A 19,531-nucleotide genomic window follows, 5' to 3' on the forward strand; every position below is an offset into this window, starting at 1 on the left:
AAAACTTTGTTGAAGACAACTTTTTTGGTGACAAAAATGACTTTTAGGTGAGTACTCTCTGCTACTGCATTTATTTATGCCTTCTTATTTGGGTTAGTCTTGCATTTTCATTTATTTATTTTTTTAAGTTTTGATTGATGTGGGTTAATTTTTGTGCCTTATTATCTTATTGCAGGAAAGGAAAGAAGATTTCTTGTTATCCCTAAGTGGTAGTTTTTCTTATAAATTGTTTCTCCTTGAATATTCTCATTAGTACCATAGCACTAAACTCTTTCTAGCTCTTGGGTTTTCTCATTAGAAGTTTTTCTTGTGAACATGTTAGCACAATTTTATATATTTTTTTTAAATTGTTATGAGTGTGATTTGGATCTTTAGGATTTAGATATATATATATATATATATATATATATATATAAAAACTTTTATTAGACCATTTCTTTCGATTTTGTTTGTTCTCAATATCATTTTCTTTCTTTTACATTTTTTTTTTGAAATCTTTAAACATTTGTCGCGATTAGTAACTAATAGAAAATACTTTTTTTTTTTTTTGCTAGAAGTAATTATTTCTTTTGATAATATTTCTTCGTATTTTGCTGCAAATATCATTTCCCACAAAACAGTTTTGTGGAAATAATTTTTTTTCATGATTTATTACCAATGGCTATCATATTTCCCACGGTGAAATAATTGTTTTTTCGCACTAATCTTATTGAAAAATGTAGGCATTTCTCACAATTCTTCGCGAGAAAAAGAAGTATTTGTTGTAGTGAGAAGGGATGATCTGCCAAATAAAAATGTCATTTTATATTTCTATAACATTATGAAATAGTTATTTTTATTGTTATTGCCGATTAATGCAAGAACGTCAACTCTTATTTTATTAGCATTTATGCAAATGCCAACAAATATATATTTAATTACCGGCGTAAAGGCATACATGTTGGTGAATGACTATTTGTGTTGGCATCTCTATAAATGCCGATAATAGAAATGCCACCAAATCCTTTTTTTAGTGCCTATTGAAGTCCAACTGATCAGATCAATCCAATTGATATAATAGAAACGAAAATTGAAGTTTGGAAACTCGTCGTAAATTTCAAACCAATTTCTACAATGGAATCCATATATGTTAGGAGTTAAATAGTGGAGAGAAATGAAAACATAAGAAAGGAAAACACGGGAAATTAGGAAAGAAAGGACATGCGTGAAATCTCAAATAAAACCCTTTGTTTGCATTCTTCATTTGGCTCTCCCTCTATCTCTCTCTCTCTCTCTTTCTCAAACAATTTGCTGAGGAAGAATTTTAATATGGGGCTGTGTTCAAGTTTTGAAACTTCCATTGTATAATGAGCAGAGGCTGCAATCTCTTCTCCTCAGAAGAAGATGGCTCTTTAGGAAGAAGACTAGCCGTTGTCAATTTATGGGCATGGATGCTGGATTAGTTTTGGTTGTCTCTTAATTTGCACATCACATGAAAGTGACGAGTTATTAATTTGTGACCAGAATATACTTATTTTAATAAAAAATGATTATTTTTGTAACAAATAATTGATTACAAATTAACGATTTTGTTGCAGTGACAGACTAATATTTCAGTTGTTGATCTAATTTTTCCAAGGAAAACATTCATTTTTCTTGGCTCACATTGTTTCTGATATCCCACTGCAAGAGTTAGATTATTATTAGATTGGGGTTTGCTTGAACATTCTCTTTTGCCTTTCTTTGTTGCAGGGACGTTGGAGTCAGGATTTTGATAAATGGGGGCAAGAAATACGTGTTTTTCTTCTTGGAAGTTCTTATTTATTATACTACACATTTCACTAAGGATACTTTTGGAATTTAAAATCATCTCAACTCATCATTACAATTTTTTTAAATTTTAACTTAAAATATAATAAACAATTCAACTTTTTCAAATTTTAAAATAATAATAATATTAAAAAATAATATTCTAACAATATTTTACCATCTTAACTCGACTCAACTCAGTTCAACATTCAAACGTAGACTAACTTTCCTCCTCCAAAATTAAATAATTTTAAAGGGATTAAAAAAAGTGGCTCTATGGTCATTGATCGGAGTGAATCTCATGAATTGGAAAAACAGAAAGCTCAAAATAAATGAATTCTTTTATGGAGCATTCCACTTGAAAATCATATTAATTAACAAACATTAATAAAATTTATTTATTTGTTATTTCTTGAAATTTAGAATTTTTATTGAAATTAAATTAAGAATTATTGATAATTTTTAATTAAGATGTTCAAGAATTTAAGTGTCAGTTTCCAAAACAAATTGCAATGGATAGCCTATAATAAAATGGCTAAATTATTGTTGAAAATTACTTACGTAATATAGTGGACAGCACACGACAAGTTTGAATGTAGATTAATCCATTAATCATTATGAAAAAATATTTCATACATGAATTTTTTGATCATGATGAGATATGAATCAATCATACAAAATGTAACATAAGTTAATATGATTATAAGGCTTATAATATATATAGCCCATTAATCATTATTTAAAAATAATCTTATCCATGACTATTTTCTTCATGATGTGATATAACTCAATTAAATGATGTAAAATAAAATAATATGTGTTGAGGACGTGTTTCACTGCTATGCACTCCCGACCTCCTGCAACCAAAGAGTAAGAGGGCTTGGGGGTGAAAAGGAAACCCTTTGATGCTAAGTCAGCAATGATATGAGTAGTCTTAGAGACAAAATGTTCCAGTGTTTCATTAGTATACCTGACCCCTTTAAATAGAAGGTTTGTCTTCTTATGATCACTCGGATTAACGACCTCGTCTACTATTGGAAATTTGAATCTCAATTCCTTTGGACTATTAACTTGTTCTGAATAAGTGAATATCTTAACGGTCTCGGAATAAGTGGGCGGGCATTCCCTTTAATGAATTGATTTGAGCCATATAAGGTCAGGCGGTGTTTAGGCCTTAAGTGGCTTGTTGGGCCTTCACGACCCAGACCTAGGGTGGCACCCTGCAAGCCCTTTATGATGATATTAAAGCCCTTCCAATATGATTACAAGCGAGGCATGAAAAATCAGAATTGGATAAGAACCAATTCAACAAATCGGGTAATTCATGACAATTTTGAGTCAGTTATTTTAATGTTGATAAAAAGTATTAAAGATCATAAAAATTCAAGCATTTGATATCATGAAAAAAAGAGTATAAAATATTAATTCATTTACTGGTTTTGATAAAAATAAGATATATACAAGTCTAATAGTTTCAATAAACATGTAATTCATGTATATAATCTCAATTTTCTACTATTTTTTGCCACATATATGATAAAATAAAGACTATTAAGTTATAAGCACATGGTAAATGAAGTATTTTATGGACAATATTAAATTTAATATAGAGTACTCATTAATTTCTTAATTTTTTCTGTTGAACTAAAGAAAATAAAAAAAAAATTATATTTCCATTTTCTACCATTCTTAATGAATGCAATGAAGAAAATTTTAACGTACTTTATTATGTATTTATTTTTCTTCAGTCCTAAATTCTAGAACTCTCTTGAAAAAAAAAAAAAAAAAAATCTAGAACTCAGACAAAAGACCCAAAAAAAAAATTTGATTTGAGGTAGAGTACGCACACCAATTTGATTTGAAAGTATAATATAAGAAAAATGCTGGATCACCTGCTGGGCTCTTGTTGGGAGCTCCTGTTGGGTTCTAAAGTGTATTTTTATGTATTTTTTTAAAAATTGTTTTTTACATTATTTTTTTAATAATTTTAAATATTTTAAAAAATAAAAAATATTATAATATTATAATATTATGAAAAAATATTTTCTTAATCAAATTTTTTATTTTATTTCGTGATTAAAGAAATATTTTTTTAATGATTTTTTTTTTACTTTTTAATTAAAGAAATATTTTTTAATAATATTTTAAATTTATTTTATTTTTTTAAAATATTAAAAAATTTATATAAAAAATAACTTACAAAAAATACATATAAAACAACATGCACCCCAACGGGAGCCCCCAGCGGAAGCCCTCATCGGGGGCTGTATCACTATTCACTACTCATAATATAATGACTCACCTTGGTCGGCTGAAAAGTGAAAACAGAAGTATGGAACAGTATTTAAGCAAGCAAGTGTCATCGATCAGCGGGATTCGGGCCTTCTTAAATTGGAGGAGAGAAACCCAATTTCACTCGGACACTACCGTGTAAATAAAATTGCATATAGATATAGACCCACGTCCTCGGCTCAGTGGTACGGTTTGATTGCTTTCGTGCTCCCTCCGCAACTCCTGGTAGAGATCAAAACTGAAACCCAATTTGCCTTTTCTCTTCATAGTCATCTTTCTCTGCGTTACATACAACAAGTCTGCAATGTGAACTGCCCATCTATTTGATTGTTGTTCTGTGTCGTTTTACATTTATTTTCATCGACTTTTGTCAATTTTTATCTTATGGGTTTTGTTAGTCTAATGCTTTTGTCTAACATGGAGATCGGTTTCTGATGCTTTGAAGGGAAAAAAGAAAGCGTTTTAATTGTGTACGCGACTGGTCTGAAATAGAGATATGGGAAGGCTATTTGTGATCACTCTTGAAGGAAGCTTCTATAGCTGCAAGTACTGCAAAACACACCTCGCCCTTTCTAAAAATACTGTTTCCAAGGTTTTGTTTTGTTTCCCTGTAATGTCTGAAGCCGGTTGTTTGGTCTTTTTGCACTTTTGATCTGGATGCTCGCGTAATTTCGAATGATGCATTGTCGTGTTTTGTTAATGTCTGACTTCATTTCATCAAAAACTTTGTGCTACTTCCCAATGAAGAATTACATGGAATGTGCAGGGAAAACTTTTACCCCATATTCTGTTTAAAGAACAAAAGAAAAAAAATAAAATAGGAACAAAACAAGGGAGGGAAGCTTTAATTTATTAATTTGGAGGCTTGTGCTGGTGTTGAGTTTCTATTTCTCTTCTACTTTCCCCCCTTAAAATATTGGTTCGTGTTTTCATATATGAAGAATTGCGATTTACCCAGTTACTTTATTGTGCTTTCCATGCCATACTTTGTTACTCTCAAACGGCCTGTTGAAAGTGGGCGGCTGAAGATTGGTATTAGAATGCTCAATATTGATCCTCTAACCTTATCCTATAAGTGATATATACTGGATCTCACACATTGTGTAAATAGGGTCTATCTGTAATTATAGTGGGCATACCATTTAGAATCTTGCTGTGCAAAGCCATTGTGACTACTGTCATACACGGTGCAAATGCAGAAACATGGGGTCTGGGTTCAGTTTTGGTGAATATGTCGATATCTTTATTTGCCACTAACTTCAGGTCAAGCATAGGCAAATGAGTCTTTTTTAAAAGGCTATTTAATTTTCTTCAAATTTTGTTATCCGCCAGAGATCTGGGTTTTTTTAACCCAGTTATTGTCTTCTAATTATGTCTTCTCTGATTAGTATTGATCCTTTCTTCACACTTGCTGTATGTATTCCATTCCCTTCAGTATTATGTTTCAAATCCTATCATATCTGAAAGAATGAACAACTTGCAAATGCTCTAACCCTTTTTTTTCTGTATCTCAGACTTTCCACTGCAGGCATGGCAAGGCTTATCTATTTGATAAAGTGTGAGTGTTCTTTAATTTTGACATCTGTTACTAGTTAGCATTAACCATCCCAGTGTGCGAAGTAGAATCTCCTTTTGTGCAACAATTCTACTGTTATTGAATATTGAATATCGCTACATTTTCAATCAAAGTTATACATGCATCGAGTGATTTTTATAAGTAAATTTGCTAATTGGTATAAACCATTTATTGATATTGTATTGGTTCTGATGAAAATCTGGCTGTTTGGTGTGAGAGGCTGCTTGAATGGATAATGATTCCCAAATGTTCTACTCAGTCATTCTATTTCCAAAGTGTTTTTTCTCATCAATCAATGCTAATTGATATGGGAAAAGAAATGCTGCAAAACCCAGTCGGCAATGAAGTAGCCAAAAGGACCTCATCCCTATGAATGAGTTGAAAAAGCTTGCCTGTGGGTAGACAAAACAATGATGTACAACAGTTCTACCGTTCCTCTTACCATTCTCTTCATATTAATTAATGCTGCGTGTAAATAGTAGATGGCCAAACTTATCATCACTTGCATAAACTCCATAGTGCTACCAACCTCATCATCACAGTATAAACAACTGCAACATTGCTCATACTAGTTATTTTACATATGAATACTTCAATTAACATTTTGCTTTGACAGTGTGAATGTCACGGTTGGAGAGAAGGAAGAGCGTTTGATGATTACTGGATTGCACACTGTTGTTGACATTTTTTGTGTAGGATGTGGCTCACTTGTGGGTTGGAAATATGTAAGATCTAAATTTATGCTTAGTGGCTTGCAAAATCTTTCTCCACTTCTTACTCCGGTTTTCTTTTTTTTTTTTTTTTTAATGGTTTCTCTTTAAAATCTTGCTACTTATTTTCAGGAAGCTGCACATGAAGAAAGCCAGAAGTACAAGGAGGGGAAATTCATCCTCGAGAGGTAAACCAATCATTGTTTGTTGATGTTGAACTAAAACTTTTGAAGGGACCTGATTTTCTAATGTTGAGCAGGTTTAAGGTGTTGGGTCCTAATGGAAGCAACTACATGTCAAGTCAGGAACCTCAAGTTGGTGGAAGCGATGCTGATGATGCCTGAATAGTCAAGTTTTGAAAGTTATTTAACTGTTTTACTGATTTTAGTTTAAATTCTCTGCACCCTATGCTCTTGTCTGAGTCTGCTATCTGGGTTCACATTTGGTATCTTCACCATCCTAGATGAGTTTAGGAGATGGTATTTTTTTTCTTTGACAAGGCAGATAGTATTAGAACAATGCCATTTCTATAATTTATAATTTTGGTTAGTATTGAACTTTTGTTCATGTTTTGCATTTAATAACGTGGCACTGTTGCCGAGTGCTATGTCTAGTTTTCTTGAAAACTACTAATTAGTCTAATTAGGAGCCTAACCCAGTATAGTATCTCACTGAACTCATTCTGCTCATATTTTCAAGTTGGTTGATTGGTGAAACTGGGGAGGTTGGCTATGCATGTTGCCTGTCTGGCCCATTAAGGCTTTCTTCTTCTTCTTGGGCCTGACATGCATCGTGGTCATCACAGTTGCTACTTGGATTGGACTCGGGCTTTGTACGTAGCCCTTTCTACGAGGGAGAGAACTGTTACATCTACACAAACTGTTTTTTATATAGAATAATACTACTTTATCTTCTCCTTTTGATCCCTCATTTTGATCGTTCATATATTTAATTTTTTTTACTTACTGATTAAAGAAGTGACTATTAGTGTATTAATATATATTTTTTATTTTTTAAAAATGTTTAAAAATATTAAAAAAATGTAAAAAAATAAAATACATGAGTTTTACCTAAGTGGCATGCTCAACGATCACTATTGGGTAGAAGCCTAACATTACTCTTTTATAAAACACAAATAGAATTACCCTTTCATGTACAATTACTGTTTTTTCTGATGTTCTCTCCATATGAATAGTATTTTTACCTTTACGTAGAGTTAAGAGTGTAACCGGTTCGGTCTAGTTTTGGACAAAATCTAGGACTGAATCGGTATGTATCGGTTTTGTATTTTTCAAAACCAATTACGTACCGGTTATTTTCCTAAACCGGTACTTTCGATTTTACCAGTTTCTGATTCGGTCCGGTCTGATTTTTTGATATTTTTAAAATGAAATTTAGATAGTTTATCATTAAAAATCTGTTTATAAGAAAACAAAAAAAAAATGGTTTAATTGTTCATCCTTCACAGTTTATTCAAATTCTTAACCCCAATTGATAAACATTAAACATGACAGATGTTATTCAAGTAGAAAAATTACAAAATCCTATCAATGTAATTTCACAAATCCAATCACAAAACCCAATCAAAGTAAATTTTGGATTCAAAAAACCCTAATATCACAAATATCATCTATCATAATTTCAAAGTAATTTTACAATCTCAATCACAAAACTCTAATATCACAAACATAATAATAAACATAATCACAAAAAATCATAAATTTTGGATTAAAAAAATCGTAATATCACAAAACTCAATCACAAAAATCCTAATATCACAAAACCCAGTCACAAAAAGCCTAGTATGTAATTTAAAAAAAAAAAAAAAACCTTTGAGGGGGCACTGGGCAGACTTGGCTGAGAGACAGAGTGAGGCCAAGAGAGTTGAGACTAAGAGAAGAGAGAGTGAGGGACGAGAGAGTTGAGAGACGAGAGAGTTGAGTGTGAGAAGGGGCAAGGCCGCGAGGCAGAAACGTATATGAGAGAGTGAGCTGTGAGTGGACGAGAGAGAGAATGACGCAAAACGAAATGAGAGGGAGAATAAGACTTTAGGAATTAGGGTTTAGTTATAGGGGAAACAACGCCGTTTCCTATTGAGTTAATATTTTCAATGTGTTTTTTTTTTTTAAATGGTAATTAAAACTTTTTTTGTTGGTTTGGAAAATTGATTTAATATATTATAGTTTAATATATTAGACTATATAATAGTATTAACTATTAATATTAGACTATTAATATAGTTATATATTAGCATTACTTATAATGATTTAGTATAACTATATTAGTATAAGTATAACTATAGTCTATAATAAACTATTAGTCTATTAGTATTAGTTAAACAGTTATAGACTTATATATTTGTATAGCTATATAATATATTAGACTATATAATAGTATTAATATTAGACTATTAGTATAGTAACTATAGTTATATATTAGTATCAGTTATAAGCTATATATTAGTATCAGTTATAAAATTTTAGTGATTTAGTATAATTATATTAGTATAAGTATAACTACGATCTATATTAAAATATTGGTATTAGTTAAATAATTGTAGACTTATATATTAGTATGGCTATATAGTATATTAGACTATATAATAGTATTAATATTAGACTATTAGTATAGTTATATATTAGTATTAGTTAAATAGTTATAGACTTATATATTAGTATAGCTATATAATATTTAGATTATGTGATAGTATTAATATTAGACTATTAGTGTAGTTATATATTAGTATTAGTTATAAACTATATATTAGTATTATAAAATTAAAACAATCAGAGGGCAGGTCTGATGTGGCATAGGAAAAAATTTTCTCTGCTAGGGTTTTGGTTTTTGCGTGGCTGTGTGCATGGCTGCTGTCGGGGGTCGTCAGGGCCCTTGGACGTTGGCAGGGGGGTTTCGGACGTTTGCAGATCTAGTTTTTAAGTCTCCTCAGGCCCTTCCTGAGGTGTGCGTTCCGTTTCTTCAATCGAAAATTGTTAATGGGGAAGTTTTTGTTCAGTTTTCTAAGGAAGAATTAGAACGGTCGGCGGTTCCATTTAGGTTTGCTATTGTATTGAAGTTTCTACGCCAACGACCATCGTTGGATAAGATTCGGATGTTCATTCACGGTCGTTGGGGGCTGGTGCACCAACCAGTCGTGTCTGCTATGAGGAAAGCTAGGCATGTCTTTGTGAGATTTTCTAATGAGGAGGACTTTGTAAAAGCATTGTCTAGGGAGAGTTATGAGATTGATGGTATTGGTTATAGGCCATTCCAGTGGACGATCGATTTTAACAAGGATTCGGAACCATCCTTGGTGCTGGTATGGATTACATTACCTGGTTTGCTGCCTAACTTCTATCATGAGGATTTCTTGAAGAATATTTTGGCTCTGATTGGTATGTTCCTACGTAGAGACAATGCTACTCGTTGCGCCATGAGAACGGATGGGGCTAGGCTTTGTGTTCTAATGAATATATCTTAGGTTCCTATAAAATCTTTTTGGATTGGCACTCTAAAGAATCCTACGAGTTTTTTACAAGAGGTAATCTACGAGACGCTTTCGGCTTTTTGTTCTAAATGTAAGGTGCAAGGGCATAATCTATTTACATGCAAGGCTTCTCAAAAAGTGGTAAAGGAGAGGAAGAAAAAGTTAAGCAGGATTGGGTTCCAAAAATTACAACTGGTCCAGAAAACTCTGAGAAGGAACCTGAGGGTCAAGAAGGAGATGGTCTTGTCAAGCAGCCGATAATTTTGAGTGTTGAGGGTGAGGGGGTTCCGGTGACTGAGTTACCTTCTTTTGTAGAGGGGGAGATGTCGTTAGATCATTCGTAGAATGTTGATAATATGGATGAGGTTGGGTTTATTAATTTATTATCTTCTAATCCACAATTGCAACTGGATGTTTGTTGTTAGGGGAGTCGAGTGGGATGGATGCGAATGATGTGTCTAATCCATCAGATCTGGAGGAAGCTGGTGTGTCTTTAAAAATGTGTGGTGCAGAACAGGGGTAGGTTGGGGATTGTGAGGTTCCGAGGAATAAAGAGGGTGAGTTTTGTGGATGAGTGTTTTTAGATAGTTGTGTTTAAAGAATTTGAAGATTTGGTGGAATCAAGGTCCGATGGAGAGGTGGGGTTGCCACACCTAGGGAAGGATCGAGATGGTTTTTCAGATTCGGAAGTGGTGCCAAAGGGTGTGGTTAGCGGTCGTGTGTTGCGTAGTTCTTCCAGGGCTCCAAGCTAGCCCTCGAGACTGGACTTATGATTGGTAAATTTTTATATTGGAATGTTCGGGGGCTAGGTACCTCGAAAAAACGACTTCGGTCTTTGCTGAAGCTGTATAATCCAAAAATATTAGTGGTTGCTAAACCGTTTCGGGAGGAGGGACATTTAGTTCGTTGGAAAAATATGTTGCGGTTTCATCAATGTTACTCAAATGCGGATCAATCAGGCAAGGTTTGGGTGTTTTGGAATGAGGAATATCAAATAAATATACTAGGGGCATCTAGTCAACAAATCACATTACTGATAAACTCTTCAATAGTGGTTTCGGTGGTTTATGCCAAATGTGTTTATTCAGATCGTCGATCATTATGGGCAGAGATCCTGACGTTTGTTTCTTTGCAGTTTCCACATATTGTAATTGGTGACTTTAATGTCATTCGAAATAATGGGGAGAGACGCCCCGAGGGGGGGGGGGGTTCATCTATGGCTTCCTGGTGCTATGGAGGAATTCTGTACGTTTATTTGATAAGGGGGGTTTGATTGAGGTACCATTTAGTGGTAACAATTTCTCTGGTGTAATGGTCAGGGAGGAGGGCAAGAAGCTGGGCTAGGCTTGATCGTGCACTTTGCAGTGTTAGATGCTTGAAGATTTTCCCGTCGTTATCGTTTTCGTTAAGTATAAGTATAGTCTATATTAAACTATTAGTATTAGTTAAATAATTATAGACTTATATATTAGGGTAGCTATATAATATATTAGACTATATAATAGTATCAATACTAGACTATTAGTATAGTTATATATTAGTATTAGTTATAAACTATATATTAGAATTAGTTATAAGGTTTTAATGATTTAGTATAACTATAGTCTATATTATACTATTAGTATTAGTTATAAACTTATATATTAGTAATTTAGTATAGCTATATAAATTATAATATATTAGACTATATAATAGTATTAATAATAGATTATTAGTATTAGTTATAAATTTATATATTAGTATAGCTATATAAATTATTAGACTATATAATAGTATTAATATTAGATTATTAGTATAGTTATATATTAGTATTAGTTATAAACTTATATATTAGTATAGCTATATAAATTATTAGACTATATAATATTATTAATATTAGAATATTATTATAGTTATATATTAGTATTAGTTATAAACTATATATTAGTATAGCTATATAATATATGGCCAATTAAATTTTCATTTTTAAGATTAAACTTTTATTTTATAATAACATTATTTTATATATAATAATATTAATAGCATATGATCAAACAAATTACAAATATTCACATTTAAGATTAACATTTTATGTTAAAATTTATAAATTATAATATAAAATTATTTCATAAATGATATATAATTATATATTATATATAAAAATTTCAAATATAATTATATATTATATATAAAACTTATATGTATAAAATATTTTATATAATATTAATTTTGTATACAATTTATATATAAAATGTTATTTTATATATATATATATATTTTATCAACAGATCCGATCCGATTTGAAAAATCATAAAATTAAAATCGGACCCATTTTTTGATTTAAATTTACACCCTTACATCCAGTTAATGTTTATTCTGTGACGCGTAAGTTGTAATCTAACAAAAAGGATAAAATGTACAACATATTTAGAGTTGCACGTAATCATTATAATCAATATTGCCCTTCATTATGAATCGAAGAGGCTTTTGGAGAGTATTTTATAGGAGTGTACTCGTCTAGTAATCCCTCTGAAGCTGATATTGAATGTTGCATTTCAGATATTGAGCCTAAAATCTCTAGTGAACAAAGAATGGGCCTTGAAGGAACCTTTAGAAGAGAGGAGGTAGAAATGGCACTGAAACAAATGTCTCCTTGGAAATCTCCTGGACCAGATGGTTTTGGGGCAGGGTTCTATCAGAGGCATTGGGAATCAATTGGCTCTGATGTTAGTGAGGCAGTGTTGGAGTTTCTAAATGGGGGTAACATGGGGGCAGATTTAAACCACACACTCATAGCATTGATCCCAAAGGTCAAGATGCCGATGACTGTGATGGAATTCAGACCAATTAGCCTTTGTAACGTCTTATACAAGCTGATTTCCAAGGTCCTTGCAAATAGAGTGAAAAAGGTATTACCTGATGTTATTTCATTAACACAAAGTGCATTCATTTCTGATAGGCTTATTTCTGATAATATTATGGTTGCATTTGAATTACTTCACTCAATGCAAACCAAGCATAAAGGAAAGTCTGGTAGTATGGCTGTAAAGATTGATATGTCTAAAGCCTATGATAGAGTTGAATGGCCATTCTTAAGAGCTATGCTATTCAAATTGGGCTTTGGGGAGAAAATTACTAGACTGATTATGTTATGTGTCCAAACTGTTAGTTTTTCGGTGGTGGTTAATGGAAAACCAGGGAAGAAAATCATTCCTTCGAGGGGGTTAAGGCAGGGAGATCCCTTATCTCCATATCTGCTCTTGATATGTGCAGAAGGATTAAGCCACTTATTTGAGAAAGCTGAAAGGGAAGGGGTGATTAAGGGAGTGGCTGCAACTAGAGGGGGCTTAAGGGTAAATCATTTGCTGTTTGCAGATGATTGTGTGATCTTTGGGAAGGCTGCAGTAGATGAATGGAGGAACATGTATTCCATCCTTGAATGTTATGAAAAGGCCTCGGGGCAGAAGTTAAATAAGGAAAAAACCTCTATCTTTTTCAGTAAAAACACGAAGGAATGTATTAAAAATGAGATATTCAATGAAGCTGGTTCCAATATTTGTGACAATTATGAAAAATACCTTGGTTTGCCAGCTGTGGTGGGAAGATCCAAGTATAATGCTTTGAGGGGCCTTAAAGAAAGGGTGTGGAATAGGGTTCAAAATTGGAAAAATGCTTTTCTTTCAAAAGCTGGAAAGGAAGTTCTTATTAAGGCAGTGTTGCAAGCCATCCACACATATACTATGTGTGTATTCAAGTTACCAAAGAGGCTGTGTGAGGAAATTGAACAGTTTTTTGCTAAATTCTGGTGGCCTCAACATAAAAAAGAGGATGGAATCCATTGGTGGAAATGGAGTAGATTGGGGTAGGGTAAAATGTATGGTGGATTGGGTTTTAGATTACTTGAGGATTTTAACTTGGCTATGCTTGCCAAACAAGGGTGGCGGATGCTCAAATTTCCTAATTCTCTAGTGGCTAGAATCTTTAAAAATAAATATTTCAGAGACTCTTCATTCCTTGAAGCCCCTTTGGGTAAATGTCCATATTTCATTTGGAGGAGTGTGTGGGCTGCTATGGGAGTTATTAAGAGAGGTATGAGATGGAGGGTAGGTAATGGTGAATCCATTCATATATGGGGACATAAATGGTTGCCTAAACCTGTGACTGGCTGTGTTCAATCTCAAGTAAAGATGCTAAATGCTGAAGCTCGAGTGAGTGAGTTGATTAATGGCTCAGTTAAAGGATGAAAGATGGAGTTGGTGAGACAGATTTTTGATGAAGATGAAGCTGAAATGATATTGTCTTTGCCTGTTAGCCCTTTGGGTGCAAAGGATAGACTAATTTGGGACCAATCTAGAAATGGTAAGTATTCTGTTAGAAGTGCCTACCATATGTTGCAGCAAGTTAGAAGGATGGGGGATGGGGAAACCTCTGAGGGAGACAGAGAGGAAGCTATATGGAAGCAGATATGGAGATTGAATGTCCCAGGGGCTGTGAAACACTTTTTGTGGAAACTTACTCACAATATTCTGCCTACAAAGCATAATTTATGGCAGAAAAAAATAGTGACAGATGGCTTGTGCCCAATATGCTTAAGTGATGAAGAATCAACTATGCATGCTATTTGGTGGTGTCCAGCAGCCACTGATGTGTGGGCAGAGAAGGGAAGCCCAGTGCAAAAATGGAGAGTGGGTGTGGAAAGTTTTTTCCAGTTATGGAGGGAACTGTACAGCAAACTCACGATGGAAAGCATAGAGAATTTGGTAATAATAATGAGGAATATATGTCATAGAAGAAATAAAGTGGTCTTTGAGAAAAAAATTTCAAGCCCAGCAAGGGTGATTCAGTGGTCAGTAGAAGGATATGAGGAATTCAATCGGGCAAGAAGGAAGAAAGAGAAGGAAATAAATCTAAGTGCTGCAGATGGTGGTATTAACTGTGATAGGGGATGGAAGAAACCTGAGGATATGATATTAAAGGCTAATTTTGATGCAGCTGTTAATGTGCCTTCAAAAAAGATGGGTATTGGAGTGATTATAAGAGATGGAAGGGGTGAGGTGTTTGCTGCAGCATCAATTAGCAGAGAAGCTATCTTAGGTGCTTTTGGGGCTGAGTGTTCTGCCATGTGGGAGGCTATGGTTCTATGTGAAGAGTTGGGAGTGAGAAAGGTCATAATCGAAGGGGATGCAAAGAGTGTGATTGATGCCGTGAAGATGGGAGAGAGGAATGACTCAAGTCTGGGTCAGCTGGTGGAAGACCTGCAACAGAAACCGAGGCGCTATCCAGAGTGGAAAATTGGCTTTACCCATAGAGAGAGAAACGAGGTGGCTCATCAACTTGCAAAAGGGGCTATACATGGGGTGAGTGATTTGTATTGGATTGAGGAGGGCCCTGAGTATATTACGAATCAATTAAGGATAGACAAAATGTATTGTAATACAGTTACAATTTGAATTGAATACAAGAAGGTTTATTTTCAAAAAAAAAATATATATATATATTTTTAATTATTTTTACATAATCCAAGAAAATGTTGCTGAGAAATAGTAGGAAGCCATCAATCTCGACCATTGACCTGAAAAGCACTCAATCATGCTTCAAAAAGACTATATTACATTAATTAACAACGCGTGGATATATAGATAATATATATATATATATATATATATATATATCAACATGAACTGATCTAATGAATCACATTTATTTGTAGTTATAGAGTATGTAAACGTCGTATAATTATTTTAAAAAAATAAGTACATACAATTCACGAAAAAAAAATTAATTTTTTAATAATAGATTGTATTTTATTTTAAAAAGAATACATAATATTTATACAATTTATAATTATATGAAAAACGTTCATTTTTAACCACTAAATATAATAAATAATTTAATTTTTTTAAATTTTTAAATAATAATAATATTAAAAAATAATATTCTAATAATATTTTATCATTTCAACTCAACTCAATTCAACTCACTTCAACATCCAAACTCACCCTTAAATATTGGTGGTTGTGCGTAAGCATGTTGATAGTTGGATGGGGATAGGAATTTATTATTCCTTTATAAGATATATAGGCAAATTGAAATGGCTTCGTCGTAAGTGGCTGTTGTGCTTTGCGTCGATTTGTATTCATTCATTTTCTATGTTTTTTTCTTCAAAAAAGACTTACTTCACACGCTTTCAGAATTTGTCCATACATCTGTCACCGACTCACCGGTAATTGATTTTAAGCCATTTTTTTAATTATTAAAAGCAAGTATTTTAGAAGGATATTGGAGGAAGATAATTAAGTTAGAAATATTCGGTCAATATAAAAATTTTATAAAAATAAAATTTAAATTGATATAAAATAATTTAATTATATTATAAACAAATTTATTATTATTGAGGCTACGTTTTATAACGTTTGGGACTTGATATAATATAAAGTTTTATATTAAGGCTACGTCTGGAACATGACAGTTGAGCTCATTTGAATTGAGTTTAAATTTAAGTTTAGCCCAACATCTAAATAAATAATTCTTAAATTATAAAACATTACTCAACTCAAGACATCTTTATATATGGACTCACAACTTTTTTCAATTTAAAATCTCTTTACACGCAGGTAGGGATGTAAAAAAAAAATCAATGAATCGGTAAACCAAATCCGACTGAACTGGTGGGTTGGGTCATGTACCGAATTTGGTTCGGTCGGATACTGATTTTATTTTTCTTAGACCCAATCAAAATGGGTCTGGTTCCTGTTTTTCTTTTTCTAAAACTGGATCGGACCAAACCAGATCGATTCATATATATATTATAATTTTTTATATTATATAATTTTTATATATAATATATAATTATATATTAAATAATTTTATATTATATGATAAATTACTAATTAATATAATATGAAATTTTAAAATTTTATATTATTATAGTTTATAATACAATTATAATATATATTATAATATATTAAAATCGAAAAATCGGATCGAACCAGATCAGAATTGGTAAAACTGGAAGTATTAGTTTAGGAGGGTAACCTGTGCGGAATCGGTTATTGAAAATGCAAAACCAGTACATACCAGTTCGATCTCAAATTTTGTTCAAAATCGGACCAAATCGGATCGGTTACACTCCTATACGCGGAACCCATAACCTTTTTCATCTTCCAATAAATATATTTAAACTTATCTTAATATCTAAACACATATTTTTTCATCTTAGGTAGGCTTCAAAAAACTTACTCAGCCATCTTAACTCAATACAATTCATAAAAAATAAAATTTATCTCAACTCATCTCAACATTCAAATGCAACCTAAGTTACTTCAATTTATAAATTAAATTTTATAAAATAGTTGTTTTGTTTAAGGCTCCATTTGAATACAAAAATTGGTTCATCTCATCTTATCTCAATATTATAATTTTTTTAAATTTTCACATAAAATATAATAAATAATTCATATTTTTATTATATTTTATGTGAGAATTTTTTAAAAAAATTATTTTGAGATTTAAAAAAATTAAATTATTTATTATATTTTATATAAAAATTTAAAAAAATTATAATAATAAAATAAGATAAGTTGAAGTAAATTTTAAATGCAAACTGAGTTAGCCATATTTTTGAAAAGAAAGCAACGAGGTGGTTGTGGTCTCTGCGCTGAAAGTAGTAAAGTAGATTTCAATTGATGACAGCTACTTGGATTCAAACTTCTCGAAGATTTGCAGCCGTGTCATCATCAATTTGTTAAATAAATTAACATGACTGTAGAAGTACCCAAGACTTTTGTGTTTTGATAAGGGAATTAACTATAATCCTACCCTTGGAATATTATACTGATTGGCAAGAAATCGACATGATCATGATATTATCACAACTTGCTCATAGCAGGAAGTACATCTTGTGAGGGTGACGCTATTCATTGCGAAAGCGATAAAACAGTCGTGTTATCTTTGCTTAAACCAGCAAGGAAAATGCTTGGTGTCCCGATGATATGTTTCGGGGTCTCGATAATTTTTTTATTAATTAATAATTAAGAAAATATTTTTTTAATATTGTTGTAAAATTTTTTTTTAAATATTTAAATATATAAAAATATGTATGAAAAAAAAAATAAAATTAAAAAAACCAAATAGCCTTATTGAAACAGATTTTCAGTTGAATTTGGCGGTAACTATAGCACCGTCCAATGAGTAATGGTAATTTTCTATCATGAGTTTAAGGAGGCATGACGAAGATAAGATCTGATAAGAACATACAAGCAGTTTGGTGCATAAAATTGTGTACCAACACTCACATAATTTATTTTATTATAAAAAAAAAATTTGAGAGAAGAAGTTATCTGTCTTTTAAAAATTATTTTTATCTTTAATTTATATTATTTTATTAAACGAATATCTTATATTTAATATTAATACACAAATTAGTACGTGAAATCGCTTACCAGAAGACTTTTCCTAAATTCAAAGGTATGTTGGGGGACCAAATTAAGAACATTAAGGAAACGACGAGGAATTGGCAAGCCATTACTGTTAACTAAAGTAGTAATGTTATTTTTTATTTTACGCATTTTTTTAATTGTTAATTATATTTATTAATGTGACACATTTTAATTAATTATATATGAAAAGGTATTTTCAACTCCGTTTCATGCCATCTAATAGGATTAATATGGTAACTGTCGAGAGATGTTCTAAGGAAATAAATGATATTTAAAAAAAATATATATATATTACAACAATAAATATAATTAAAAACTATATTTCCGTCACTAATTTTTATTTACGAATTGAAAAAAAAAAAAAAAAGCATTTAGCACTCAACTATATATTAATCCTACACCAAGTACTACTTTTTAGGTATTATTGTTAGAAAAATATTCTAATTATAAAGTGATTACATAAAAATAATTTCACAAATTAATGTGGATTAATGTGATTTGTCAGATTATAAAGTTATTTTTATTGTAAGTTATATCTAACGGATCATATGATGAAACTATATCAATTTGTGAGATTATTTTTATATAATTTCTTTGTGACTGTAGTACTTATCTTATTATTAACCTGTCTTTATCCAATTATCTATACTACATTGTGGAATAGGTGGGTAATCCGCCGTTTATTTTATTGTATCTAAAGTGATATTTATTGACACAGGTTAACAATATAACATAGATAATTAAATTTATATTTTTTTTATTAATTTAATTTTTTAAAAATAAATAATAATTTTACGTAATATCATAATAGAAATCATGAGTTCGAAGTCAAGATTTAATTAAAATAAATATATATTTCTCAATTAATAATATGTATTTTTAAAGATTTTCAATGATAGATCATCATCATGAGTATGTGGCTATGTCATGTACAAGAAAGATAAGATGATAAGAAAAACATTATTTAATTAAAATAAATATATATTTCTCAATTAATAATAAGTATTTTTAAAGAATTTCAATGACAGATCATCATCATGAGTATGTGGCTATGCCATGTACAAGAAATATATGATGATAAGAAAAACATTATGGTTCATACTTCATTTATATATAGTTATTAGTTAACATCAAAGGAAATAGACCTTTCTGGCCTTTTGCCCTTTTCTCTTTCCATGCTTGGGATCAGCATTTGGCAAGTTGCCCTTGTTCCAAAGATTCACATGTGAAAAGCAAATAAGGAAATAATAAGATATTAATTTCC

The 19,531-nt window shown here is 31.4% G+C and overlaps 1 protein-coding gene across 1 annotated transcript; it reads left to right on the forward strand.

Moving 5' to 3' along the window:
- Positions 1 to 4,117: 4,117 nt before the first annotated feature.
- Positions 4,118 to 7,055, forward strand: LOC108995118 (protein yippee-like). Its single transcript, XM_018970621.2, has 6 exons — positions 4,118 to 4,305; positions 4,526 to 4,672; positions 5,595 to 5,638; positions 6,273 to 6,381; positions 6,499 to 6,554; positions 6,626 to 7,055. The coding sequence occupies exons 2-6, from the start codon at positions 4,577 to 4,579 to the stop codon at positions 6,708 to 6,710; spliced, it is 390 nt and encodes a 129-aa protein (XP_018826166.1). The 5' UTR covers positions 4,118 to 4,305; positions 4,526 to 4,576; the 3' UTR covers positions 6,711 to 7,055.
- The last annotated feature ends 12,476 nt before the right edge of the window (positions 7,056 to 19,531 follow it).

This window comes from Juglans regia, chromosome 4, assembly GCF_001411555.2.
Source record: "Juglans regia cultivar Chandler chromosome 4, Walnut 2.0, whole genome shotgun sequence".
Taxonomy (NCBI): Eukaryota; Viridiplantae; Streptophyta; class Magnoliopsida; order Fagales; family Juglandaceae; genus Juglans; species Juglans regia.

Bases quoted from the DNA above. Each gene is read 5' to 3' on its own strand.
- LOC108995118 (XM_018970621.2), top strand. From the start codon at position 4,577: ATGGGAAGGCTATTTGTGATCACTCTTGAAGGAAGCTTCTATAGCTGC. The intron at 4,673-5,594 runs GTTTTGTTTTGT...TCTGTATCTCAG, and splicing joins CTAAAAATACTGTTTCCAAG to ACTTTCCACTGCAGGCATGG. The intron at 6,382-6,498 runs GTAAGATCTAAA...ACTTATTTTCAG, and splicing joins CACTTGTGGGTTGGAAATAT to GAAGCTGCACATGAAGAAAG.